Source organism: Adiantum capillus-veneris, chromosome 15, assembly GCF_014529385.1.
Source record: "Adiantum capillus-veneris isolate H3 chromosome 15, ASM1452938v2, whole genome shotgun sequence".
Lineage (NCBI taxonomy): Eukaryota > Viridiplantae > Streptophyta > Polypodiopsida > Polypodiales > Pteridaceae > Adiantum > Adiantum capillus-veneris.
The window spans coordinates 29,808,828-29,821,453 of record NC_140945.1 but is presented as its reverse complement, the minus strand read 5'-3'; the positions used below and the strand labels follow the sequence as shown (position 1 = coordinate 29,821,453).

Here is a 12,626-nt window from a genome sequence, read left to right as displayed (position 1 = left end):
GGAGGGCCTTATTACATTGGTTAAGGTCCATACATCACAAAATCCAGCCGATGCTCTCACTAAGTGCTTACCCAAAGCACAACATCATCTATGCATAGAGATGGTGGGAGTCACGTAGGTTAAAGGCGCCATTTATGCCTTTGAGTGGGAGGTTGTTGGGTTAAAAGGCCTAAATAACCCCTTTTTGTACATTTTTATACTTTGTCCAGGTTCATATTGAACCTCGATACATTTTTTAAAGGTCACTCATAATAAAAGTGGGAAAACCCAAAACTCACTTATTGAGTTTTTCCCAAAAACGTGAGCCCTCTCTCTTCTGCTAGCGCTTCGTCTCCTGCTGGCCTTTGCCTCCTCTCTCTGCACACACACTGCACTTCCTCGCGTGCTCTTTCACTTGCACACATCGCCCGCGCTCATCACATTTCATCCATGTCCTGAACATACTTATCTGCTTCAAATATCTTGTCCTTTGTATGCAGTATGGGAGGAACTTTCTTGCCACCTTCAACTATCTCAAAAGGTGCCTTGCCAGTTGATGAATGCACTGTATTATTGTATGCATACTCCACCAATGGCAAATATTGCTCCCACTTTCCTTTATGCTCTGACACATAGCACTTCAACAGATCTAGGACAGTAGAATTTGCCTCTTCTGACTGCCATCTGTTTGAGGATGAAACGACGAAGAGAATTTGAGCGTTGTGCCCATATTCTCAAACAAGCCTCTCCAGAACAAACTTGTCATGCGTGGATCACAATCGCTCATAATCGACTGTGGCATGCCATGATACTTGAAAATATTACTCATAAACAAGCGTGCCATCTGATCTGGCTTTATCTTCTTCCTGATAGGAATAAAATGAGCCTGCTTGCTGAATTTGCAAATGATGGTCCAAATACCATCATTTCTTGTCTGCGTTCTCGGAAGATCAAAGATAAAATCCATAGCATTACTTTCCCATGGTTTATCTGGAATAGACAGTGGTTGCAATAACCCTGGTGCCTTTTGCCTACCAAACTTGACCTTCTGGCATATTAGGCATTCTCGCACAAAGGCATCCACATCTCTTCTCAATGTAGGCCAGTAGAAGAATGTCTCAACCGCTTTAACTGTAGCATTGATACCATGATGCCCTGCATACGGTGGGACATGACTCTCTTCCATAACTTTGCGTCGCAATGGCTTTGCGACACACAATCTGCCATGCATCATCATAAAACCATCTTTGAGAAGATAGTGTTCATGACGTTGTCCATCCATTAGCTGCTCGAAGACTCTTGCAAAATTTTCATCATTTGCATATTGTTCCCTCATATCATCAAGCTCATGATGATAAGGAATTGACACAACTGAAATTTGTGGCATCCTTGACGAGGCTTCAGCCACAACGTTCTTCTTGCCTTCCACATGCACAATCTGAAAATGGAACATGGACAAGATATTTGCCCATCGCATATGCTTCTCAGATAACTTTGCCTGTGTCAAGAAGTATCGCAAGGTCTGATGATCCATTTGGACAACGAAATCTGCACCTAGCAGGTAGTGTTTCCAACTTAAGAGCGCATGAATCACGGCCTGCAGTTCTGTTTCATAGACTTGCATAGTCTTTTCTGGCCCTTGCAAGATTCTACTGTCATAGGCTACTACCCTGCCATCTTGCATTAGCACTGCACCAATGCTACTAACGCAAGCGTCACATTGGACCACAAATGACTTCCTAAGGTCTGGCAACACAATGACTGGATTTGAAGTCATCTTTTCCTTAAAAGATTAAAAGCTGAAATCTCTTCTTGTGTCCATCTGAAGGTGACTGCCTTCTTTTGAAGAGCATGTAGAGGTGAAGCAATCTCAACGAAATTTCGGATTAACCTTTTGTAATAGGAGCATAGTCCCAAGAAGCTTCGGACATCATGCACCGTCTTCAAATCTGGCCATGACTTGATCGCTTCAACTTTAGCAGGATCCATTCTAACACCATCCTTTGAGACAATGTGTCCCAGAAAGTGAATCTCTTCCAGAAAAAATTCACTTTTCTTTGCATTGATGAGCAACCTATGGCTGCGTAGCTCTTTGAACACAATGGCCAAGTGATGCCTATGCTCCTCTTCATTCTTTGACTAGACTATCATGTCGTCAAAGAATGTACCAACAAACTGCTGGTGTGGACAAAAGTTTCTGTCCATCATCCTATTGAACGTAGTAGGAGCATTTGTGAGACCAAAGGGCATCACTAAAAATTCGTAAAGGCCAAACGTCGTTCTAAAAGCAGTCTTGTGCACATCCTCTGATCTAATGCGGATCTGATGGTACCCACTCTTTAGATCCTACTAAACATAGCTTCTTCTTCTAATTTGTCCAGAATATCATCAATTCTAGGTATAGGGAACCTATTCTTGATGGTATTCTTGTTCAGTGCACGGTAGTCGATGCACATACGCCATGAGCCATCCTTTTTCTGCACCAACAGCACTGGAGAACAGAATGGAGATGAGCTGGGCTGAATCAACCCCTTTTCTAACAGCTCCTGTACTTGGCTCATTATCTCTTTCTGCTGAGCCGCACTAACCTATTTGGTGGGCTACTGCCTGGCACCAAATCTATCGCATGGTCCTCGGGTCTCTCTGGCGGTAATTGAGATGGTAATGAATCGGAAAAACAGTCACTATACTATTGTAAAAACATTGACCTTTCTTTATCTAACATAGATAAATTTGATTCATCACAATCTGACACTTCACGTGCAAAAACGAAGTACGCAGAAAGATGCTTTTTCATTACAGAAGTAATAGTAGAAGCTGATACGGTGGGAATAGACTCCCCTTTAAGCTTTACATCCAGAATGTGAGTCTTTTCCCTGCTCTGTACAGTGATCTTTTTGTTGTAGGCATCCATGATTCCCTGTACACGAAACAACCAAGGAATGCCTAACAACACATCACATCCATCCAGTGGCATGATGTAAAATTCTTCAGCATCTACATAGGACTGGATATGTAGGCGCAACTTTCCGATGATGGGTGTCACAGCCTCTGTATGGCCAGGACATGCCAAACCTGGCTCTGTTGTATACCCCATCTCTTCAGGTCTGATTCCCAACTTTGAAGCCAATTCTGGGAAAATGAAGTTGGCTTTGGCACCTGGATCAAAGAAGATAAGCACTGTTTGATCCCTGACCTTTCCCAGGCTTTGCAAAGCTCACTTGCATCTGAATTTGGCTTGTCGCCCACCATATCTGGCACTAGATCAGCCATGGGCCTCTTCCCTTTCTTGTCCTCCTTGTCTTCAGAATCAGCTGGCCTTTTCTTTTGAGGACAATTCTGAGCAATGTGGCTAGGCTGCTCACAAATAAAGCATTTGTTCTCTGACCTCAGGACTTGCCTTTGCTCTTCCGACTTGCGAGGAAAAGGTCTTTTCCATTTCTTTGCTGGTCCCTTTGGTGGTTCAGCTGTGGCTTTGCCTTTCCATGCTTTGGCTGGCTCCTGAGTCGCTCTAGGAACCTCATTGAGAACGTACTTCTTCGCTGAATTTTTCTTGGCTGATCCTTCCTTGAGGCCAGTATTGAATTCACAATCTTCTCCCTTGAGCAAACCATTGCCAGTGTTTGCTACCTCGATGAGCTGCGTCGAAGCAGTGACTTTGGTCTTCGTGTAGTACTTTCTCAATCCTTTGGGTAGGCCACAACAGTATTTTTCAATCTGTTTTTTCAATGGCACAAACCTGTAGGAAGTTACTGGAAGTAGAGCTTTCCAAAACTTCTGATTGAAGTTATCCAGATTCTTGCAAGTAGCAGCTTAAGCTGGTGCCATTCTATCATGACATCTGCTTCAAAGTCATCAGATAACCATGCTGATGCAAAAATTTGCTTGAAGTAAATCCATGTGGACGGAGCTTGCCCTTGAAGCAATAAAGTTGTCCACCATTGTTCTGCATTCCCTGTCAAGAAGGTGGTTGCCTTGCAGACCTTTGAAGCCTCTGTAAAGTTTCCTCCTGCATAGGCCTTGTCAAACTGTTGGAGGAATGAGAGAGCCTTCTTCCTGTCATCAAACTCTTTAAAGGTCGTGAATGTCACACCTTTGCCACCTTCTTTGTACGGAGTTGGCTTCTCTAGCGGCGTTAAGTTGTCATATGGAAGTGACTGAAACATGGGAACACTGTTAGGGTTCATTTGTGTTCCTTGGCCGCTATTAAGTTGACTTGGAGATGCCATATTTGGTTGTTGATTTGTAATTCCAGCCATACCAAAATTTGCCCGTGGCATCCCAAATTGGCCCTGAGTGCTTTGAAACCCTGGTTGCATGCCAATGCCACCATACATGAGGTTAGGCATCATCGTTTGAGCACCCCCGAACACTGTTCTTGGCGTGTAAAACTGATTTCCAGGTGCATGACCAGCCATGCTCTGGAATACTGATCCACCTCCAGAATAGCCAGAGTGTACTGAAGGTGGTGGGAAGACTTGTTGCATAGCCTGTATGTTGCTTCCCTGCCCATTAGAACCAGCTATAGGCTGCTGAAAGGTGGCTGGCTGAACTGGTACAGCTTGAAAGACTGGCGTTTCAGCCATCTGTTCTTGCATCTTTGGCACAGGTTCTAGAGACTGCACGGTCTCCGTCAAGTGTACAGGTGTTTCCATTGATTCTGCAGGATGAATCACCTGTGCTTGAGCCTTAACAGGCCCCTAAATAGGCGCCCCTTTCGGTATTTCTTTATTTTTTAAAAGAGGGAATAAAAGCTGTGGTTCCCTACAAGCTGCCCCGCACAATCTGGGCTGAATTTCATCTGTTCTGGCCCGATTTTGGCAGCATAACTATACTAGGACCCTTCACAGTCAGTATCCCCACGCATTAGATGACTTTCCCGACGCATACGGACACTTTGCAAAACCTGGTGAGAATCTGCAGCACGCTGAATTCTCTGTTTTCTGCCCCGAAAATGTGCCAGATCACTTGTACAGCGGTCCCATTGCATCCCCGAAACTCCTGGGGGTATTAGGGTCCGTTTAGGGCCGAAACCCTAAACCTGAAAAAATAGACAGCAGGTTGTAATTCACTGTTTCGGGCTCCGTTTCGCGTGCCGGTCGCATCCGTAGCAAGTCCTCGAGCTCCCGCACCTGTAGGGCTACTTGCCCTTTGAATCGGACGGGATTTCACACGTGAAACCTCTCCGAATTCACCTGTACCTGCGGGGGATTAGCCGCTAGCTTATCAAGCACCTGTGCAAGAGGCTCTTGCCTCAGCAATCGTGCATGAACCCACATAACCGTACATTGGTCAAATGAAAAGCCCACTAGAGGGGCATAACATACTGCTCATAGGGGAGAGAGAGAGCAGTGCGTAGCGTGCAGGGTATCACTCCTGGCACCGCACTATACATAAGAGGGGAAAGGAAGCACTCCATAGTGCTTGCAACCTGTTGCAATCCACCTACAGGTGAAAATGGCGCCCCCTTCCTCTTGTAGACTTCCCTCAAAGTGGTAGAAGTGCTCACAGAGTGACATCTCGCCCAGTTTTCGATTTTGGCCAGCTTGGCTAAAAATATCTCAACTGGTGCATCAGTTGACTTGGTAGCAGAGCAATAAGATGTTCCTCTTGTCATTCCAGAGCTAATGACACGAACACATTTTCAGGTCCAAAATAGCAGTTCCCTAAATTTTAGGAGATGCTGCCATTGTATCTTTCTAGGTCATCTGACCCTCTTTGTACACTGCAGCCACACCAAGAACTGAAATGTAGCCTATGAAGCAAAGGATTCCACTTTGGCTAGTCAATGACCCACTTTGGCTAACCATAGTCCTTGTCCAACCTTAGTGCTCTCTTGCCCTCAGGCCTGGACTCCCTCTGAACAATTCCACACTAGCTATGCAATGCAGGGCAGTTAGATTTCAAGAGGGGTGTTTCCAAAAAGTGAAAATAAATAAATAATAAGAAAGAAATCAACAAAAAGGATAGATAGTAGTCACATGCTGGTGACAGACGGGGCCTCCTCAGACAGGTCGTGCTGAAGGGGGTCAAAACGGTTCCTAGTCGGAACCCAGTGCTGCTGAACTGCAGAAGGTCGGCCACCAAGGGGAGCAGTGGGGCGAGCCCTCCCCTGTCGGCGGCGGCCAGGCATGTGCTGCCACCTATCAGCTGTCTGATCATTGGTCTCTGTCGATGTACCAGCCTGTGCGTCCTGTGTATCTGGTTGCTTGGCATGCTCAGCCTTGGGAGTCTGCGCATGCGCTGTGGGTCGAGGTCTCCTACGAGGACATGCCTTTGCCAAATGGCCCATCTGTCTGCAAATGAAACACTGGTTCGGGAGACCTGAATACTCCACACTCTGTCTGATCCATCCCCCACTCACCCTAGGCAGCAGTACCACCTTGAGGAGGGAATGCGTGTCACGAACGAGAACCCGCACAATAGGTAAACCTGCGGCCTTGGCCACAATTGAAGCTGTAGTGCGTGGAGACTCTAGAACTGTCCCGAACATGGAACCAATCCTGGGTAGGAGGGAGGTACTCTCGCCTCAAGCCTGGGAAACAGACCAAAATCAGCAAGTCTGCCTCCTCCTCGAGCACATCTGTAGTAGGGTCAAAACTGTGATGCCAACGTCGGCAGTAAGCTCGAGCTGCTCGGATGACAAGTGGGCTCATCGAAATTACCTTGGCCGTCATATTTGCAGACTCGAACTCTATCTGGTAGTACCCTCTCCCGAAGATCTGGACATTCGTGATCTTGCCCACATCGGAGAGAAGACGGGCCTGTAGTAGATCCCGAACCCTGCCCCGACTGGGCGGAGTGCCAATGATCTTACAGATAACCGAAGTGGCTTGCAAGCGCTCCCGGCCATCAAGCTCACTTGCTCTTCTGGCGAAAGAGCAAGTTGAAGGGTCGGCTCCGCTGTGTCTGGTGAGGGGGCTTCAATAGAGTCCCTCTGAGGTGGAGCAGAAGCTGCCATTCTGTGTCTGCTGCTGAGTCGAGGAAGACGAAAGTGATGCGAAGCTCCTAGAAGGCTGCGAGGACAGACTCCTGCGAGCTAAGAAAAGGGGTTGGGGGGGCGAGTGGGCATGCTGGCCGGCAGCGAAAAGTGCAGGGCAGGGCAGGGCAGCGTGAGGGAGGGAGGGGGGGGGGGGGGAGAGCGATGGCGAGGGAGAGGGGGTGCAGGAGCGTGCGCAGGGGATGGGGCGAAGGCAGCAGCAGCGAGCTCGTTAGTTCCCTACCTACTTTTTTCGTGCGATCATGTAAGTTAAAGCAGCAGTTTTTACTAGAATTCCACACCCCACCTTTATAGGGCAGTGATGACATTAGTGGAACTTTATGTAGTCAATACTATGCAAATTGATGGATATGTTGGTCTTGTTGGTGGATGAGTACCATCAGTCTATAACTTGCTTCATCGTTTGATGTTGAGTATGGGATTTTCCTTGATTGTCATAGGTTCTTGAAGAAGTGTGTTTCTATAATTTGAACGTGGAATAGTGATTTTTTCTTAATTGATAAGGCCTATTGTTCAGGTTTTATTTACTTGGGGTTGGTTGTTGGTGGATGTTATTAAAATTATGATATTTGGTTTCTTAGTTAGCTTAATTTTTTGAGAACAATTGGCGTGCAGGCAAAAGAGATCATGTCACATTATCCTGCTAATTATCAACAATCTGCAGTAATTCCATTACTAGACCTTGCTCAGCAACAACATGGAGGCTGGTTGCCAATTTCTGCCATGAATAAGGTATTGGGCTTTGTCTTTTGGCAGCTGCAGTGCGATGGCTCAATTTGACATGATGCAATCATGTTTTGACTAGATAGCAGAGGTACTGGGCATGGCTCCCATTCGAGTTTATGAGGTCGCCACGTTTTACTCAATGTTCAACAGGACCAAAGTGAGTTGCTTTACTTGCGATAGTTTTGTTGTACCTCAAAACAAAGGATTCTGTGTCTAATACACTAAAGCCACATAGTTTAAGGCGTTTCTTTCTTGAAATGTGTTCAGAATTGTGAGACATGTTGGAGTAATTTTCAACTTGTCTAAAGCTGAATCATGTTAATGAAGATTTTAAAAATATTCTGTTATTAGGGCATCCAAGTTCGATTGGCTGGTAATAGTTTTAAGTGACAAATCTAAAGAGTTTCCATTGAACTTTGTATGCGTGCTTGAATTGCAAACAAAGAAGACTTTTTTAAGTGACAAATCTATGTCGATGATGTGGTTACAAACATAATATTTGGTCAGCTCTAGGCAAATATCTCTGGATTTTACTCTCTCATGGGCTAGAGTCTAGAACTTTTTTCATGTTTTAAACAGAGACCTTAGATCACTTTTATCTGCCTAAATGTCTCTAGCCTGCACTTTTCTCATCTAGAGACTAGCTCAAAGACCTAACCTATTAAGAAGAAATGATACATGTCTTTGTTCATAGGCTTTGGTAGACAACTTATTCTTGTTGACAACTTTTTGACTTCGCGTAACTTTTATCTATAAAACTGAACTTGGAGGACCTTAGAGCTTAATTTAAGTCTGTTATGTCAAAGGTTTGCGCTTATAGCTTTGTGTAGGATAGATATAAGGCCTTGCTAGTAGAAAAAATAGGTTTGTACTTTGAATTGTTTTTGTTTGAAGATAAAAGATGTAGACATAGACGAAGCGAAGAAGAGATATGGCAGGGTTGTTGATGACGTTGACATTTTATCTTGCCGTAAATTTGTATATAACTATGGGCGACACTCGGTTCATGTTACATGCATGGGTTCCATGTGTCATAAGGACATTGAGAGCCAACAAGTAGACTAAGTAAGGCTAAGGGATCTAGTACTAGCGTCTTTGTTAGCTAGCCCGTTTGCAAAACCTACGTGTTTGGACACATTCATTAGACTAGATTGGACTGCTATATAATCCTCTTTGTATGATTGCACTGTACAAGGCTCAGCGATGTGAGCCATTTTACTGGCATCGGGCAGTGTCAGCATGTAGCCACGGACTAGTAATACTCGACTTGTGCTCCTGTATTGGTTAGAATAGCAGAGCATGCGGTTGTGCAAGCATGTTACCTAACCAGTGTGTTTCTGCAGGTACCTTTTTTGAGGAATATAAATGAAGTGACTTGGCACTTTTAATCAGGTTTTTTATTTAACTTTTCAGGATCTGACTTTTGTTAACTCTTGGTAGACCTTGCTAGGTGCGTTCCTTGACCCAGTGTTTTGGAGGACTAAATCTGATAGTAGCTATTGCTAGAGGTGGAAGGCCTCCCCAAGCCATATCTGGGGCAATCTCTCGCAACCATAGCCAGGAATGGTTGGTCATGGGAGTTGGCAGGAGCAGCCCCTTCTTGTATGTTTTTTTAGCTGCATGACCAGCTCAAGGTTTGGTGGCTCAAGTAGCCTAGGAAGCAGTCCTACCTTGCATTTTTGGTGGCAGCAATCCAGCCTACCCATGGAGGTGACTTGGCTAGGGCAGAGTCGTCTGCATTTGTGCTGTCCTCTTCCAGCCCCAACCTCAGCCATAGAGAGTGCCAGCTTCAGCTCAATTTTACTGCCTTGGGAGTCTCCAAAACAAACCTCTCAACTGTGGCAACTTTACAGAGTAGTGACTTACAACCGTTGGGTACCAAAATATTCAAGCATAAAGCCGGTGTCAAGTAATCTATTGGATGGGTCTTTATTGATGGTACTCATCAATACACTAACGAAGGAAATATTACCAAAATACCCCTTTAATTTGTGGAAGTTTCTCAAATACATGTGAAATTGTAAAAATTCTCAGGTTACCTTTGTACCATTTTGGATGGGTTGCTCCATTTTCAGCTAGTTTATTCTTTTTGATAATACAGGTCTAGTTTTAAGTGCCTTAAACAATTGTTTTCACCACCTCGCTCACAAACAGGGGCATTTGTGTCCAAAGTAAGAACTGTTTCATCCCATGATCCCTCAATACCATCAGATTTCCTAGTTCTATCATCTCCTAAGAGAGGACCGATCTTCTTATGGAAAGAAGTCTGGTGTAATGTCTTGAGAGATATTTGTGACATTAAAAAGGGGTAGTCTGGGATTATTTGTGAATTTTAGGGGCATCTTGTGTGATTTTGACAATCTTTTTCAAATATGAGGGGCATTTTGGGAATTTCCACAAATTTGAGGAGCTGGAGAGAGAATTGTTGGCCATATCAGCACCTTGGACCGGGTATTCTTTATTGATTATAATTGGTACAATTCTGAGTGCAAGTCCTTGCCTGCTCGAGGTAAGTGCTCAAGCTATTCCAAGCAACTCTTTAACTGCATACCCCAAAGAAGGGGTGTTCGTATACCCCTTGGAGGTGTTAGTATAGCGTCACCCTCCCAAAAGCGCAGGGTGTGCGCACGCGCACACACACACAGACACACACACTCAGAGGGGTGCTAGAGCAGCCCACAAATGGAAAAGCAGAGAGGGCATCACAAATGAAACCGCCACCCCCCATGTATGCAGGGATCCCTGGCTATGACTATTGTTCCTAGCTTTTGCAGGGAAGTTTTAATAAATATATAAGATAAGCATTCATTGTACAGGTCTTGTTAAGGAAGGGAGTCAGCTGTTTCTAGGTATGTAGGATTCTTGACACGGTAATAAAGTCTGGCAAGTAGCAGTTAGTTTTAAATATTACTTTAGTGATGCTGAGATTTTTTTTCACAATTTCAAAGAGACTGTAGTTATACTGCCATAGAGAGAGTTAAAGTGGATATTTGGTTGTCTAGAGTGGAAGTTTGCACCGTTAGGTTAAAACAAGGAAACTTGATAAGTCAGGTGATTCAACTTTATATGATTTAATGTTTGTTTGTTAAGCTTAAAGTTTATCAGTTTTGTGCCTGAAATTTGAAGTACTATTTGTATGCTGCTTCAGGTCGGCAAGTATCATTTGTTGGTCTGTGGAACTACTCCGTGCAGATTGCGGGGCTCTTGCGACATTGAGGAAGCTCTTCTGAAACATCTTGGAGTTGAGAGGAATGGTAACATAAATCTTTATGTGTTTTGTGTGTGTCTGTGGTGGTTTGTCATGCAACACCTAAGTTCTTTTCATGAACAGAGGTGACAAAAGATGGTCTCTTTTCTGTGGGCGAAATGGAGTGCATGGTACGTTCAGTATGGAGGTCCAAGTTGTTTCTTGGTCATTGGACCTCTACCTCAGTAGCTTCTGAATGAAGTCTCTCGTGTTGTTCAGGGCTGTTGTGTCAATGCTCCAATGATTGTGGTAGCAGACTACACGAAGGGTGCAGAAGGTTATACATACAATTACTATGTGCGTTTTATTCTCTTTGCTTTGTACTATTCGGTGACTCCTTGTCCTTCCTGTGAGGCATATTGTGCCCATATGTCCATAATCAACCATTAATATGCAGGAAGATCTTACACCAAAACGGGTGATTGAATTGGTGGAGATTCTTAGACGAGGAGAGGCTCCACCTGTAAGAGGAATTTCCTGTTATCAATCTGCAAATGCTTGAATGCACGAAGCATGTCTTCTAATGTTTTTTTTCTCTTCATTTGTCTTGCAGCCTGGTACACAGAATCCCAATCGATTCAATTCAGCTCCTGCTGGGGGACAGAAAACTTTGCTGTGTGAACCGAAGCCACCCCCCTGTCGAGATCTTGATGCCTGTTGAATTGCAAAAAAACTCTGCTATCAAATGCCTTTAAACAAACATTCATGCTGCTGGTAGCAAGCACGAATAAGTCAATCAGTTCTTGCCACTAACCATTGCAAAACGTGCCAAGCAGGTTGGTTGTAATTCTTTGGATCCTGTCTATCATGAGGCCGTCCCTTCCCCCCCCCACCCCCCCCCCCCCCCCCCCCCCCCCCGATAATGAGGAATTTATACCTGGTTCAAGTTACAAATTGTTCCATGAAAGTCAGTATGGTGTCAAGCTGGAAATTGTTGCGATGCATAGGAGATTTGTCTTACTCGATATGCTTCCTCAAGACTCCTTTGTTTCAATTTCTGACCATGGTTTGTTTTGAATGCCCCAACTTTCATGTGCGGTCATCATCTCATTAGAGGTACCGCGTTAAAGATTGCCATATTTACAGGGCGAGTCAGATTGCTGTGTTCAGGCTGTCTCTTCATTTTCTAGTCTACCAGGAAGAATGATTTCCTTTGTAGGAGAGTCATGGAGGTTTCAAGTAGGAGTTGAAAGAACATGGCTTCCATTTGTGGGGAAAGTGAATATCGTCAAGCGCGAAGGTGTTGCGGTGAATAGGTGATCCGATTTTCTTCCTCGAATACTTGCTTGTTTCAGTTTCTACCCATGGCATGTTTATAATGCCCCAGCTTTTTGTGCGGTCATCATATGTTTGAAGTTATGACATTGAAGATTTTCATATTTGAAGGGGAAATCAAATTGCTAGGTTCATGCTGTGCCCCTTAATTTTCGAGTCTACTAGGAAGAATACTTTACTTTGCAGGAGAGTTCTGGAGGTTTCAACTAAGCATTAGAAAAAATGGCTTCCATTCGCGGGAGAAAAAGTGCATCCTTTTTATCTTTCTTTTGCATGACTTTTGAACACAAGGTAGGCTTACTTTGAGCAACCTTGATATGGAAAGCCCATGGAGAGGTTTTGTGCTTAGTGAATTGGAGATGGTCAATGAGATGACGTTCTACCTTTGCAACCTCCTTA

General features: G+C 44.5%; 1 protein-coding gene across 5 annotated transcripts in view; it reads left to right on the top strand.

The window, feature by feature from the left end:
* LOC147440452 (NADH-ubiquinone oxidoreductase 24 kDa subunit) overlaps positions 1 to 12,205 on the top strand; it is a 37,991-nt gene extending 25,786 nt beyond the window's left edge. For all 5 annotated transcript variants that reach the window (XM_086530193.1, XM_086530191.1, XM_086530190.1 and 2 more), the window contains 7 exons: positions 7,595 to 7,711; positions 7,785 to 7,862; positions 10,854 to 10,959; positions 11,037 to 11,083; positions 11,172 to 11,249; positions 11,350 to 11,415; positions 11,506 to 12,205. In XM_086530193.1, the coding sequence (XP_086386319.1) occupies positions 7,595 to 7,711; positions 7,785 to 7,862; positions 10,854 to 10,959; positions 11,037 to 11,083; positions 11,172 to 11,249; positions 11,350 to 11,415; positions 11,506 to 11,613 (600 nt within the window). In that variant the 3' untranslated portion in view covers positions 11,614 to 12,205. The remainder of the gene's footprint in view (positions 1 to 7,594; positions 7,712 to 7,784; positions 7,863 to 10,853; positions 10,960 to 11,036; positions 11,084 to 11,171; positions 11,250 to 11,349; positions 11,416 to 11,505) is intronic.
* Positions 12,206 to 12,626: the final 421 nt, after the last annotated feature.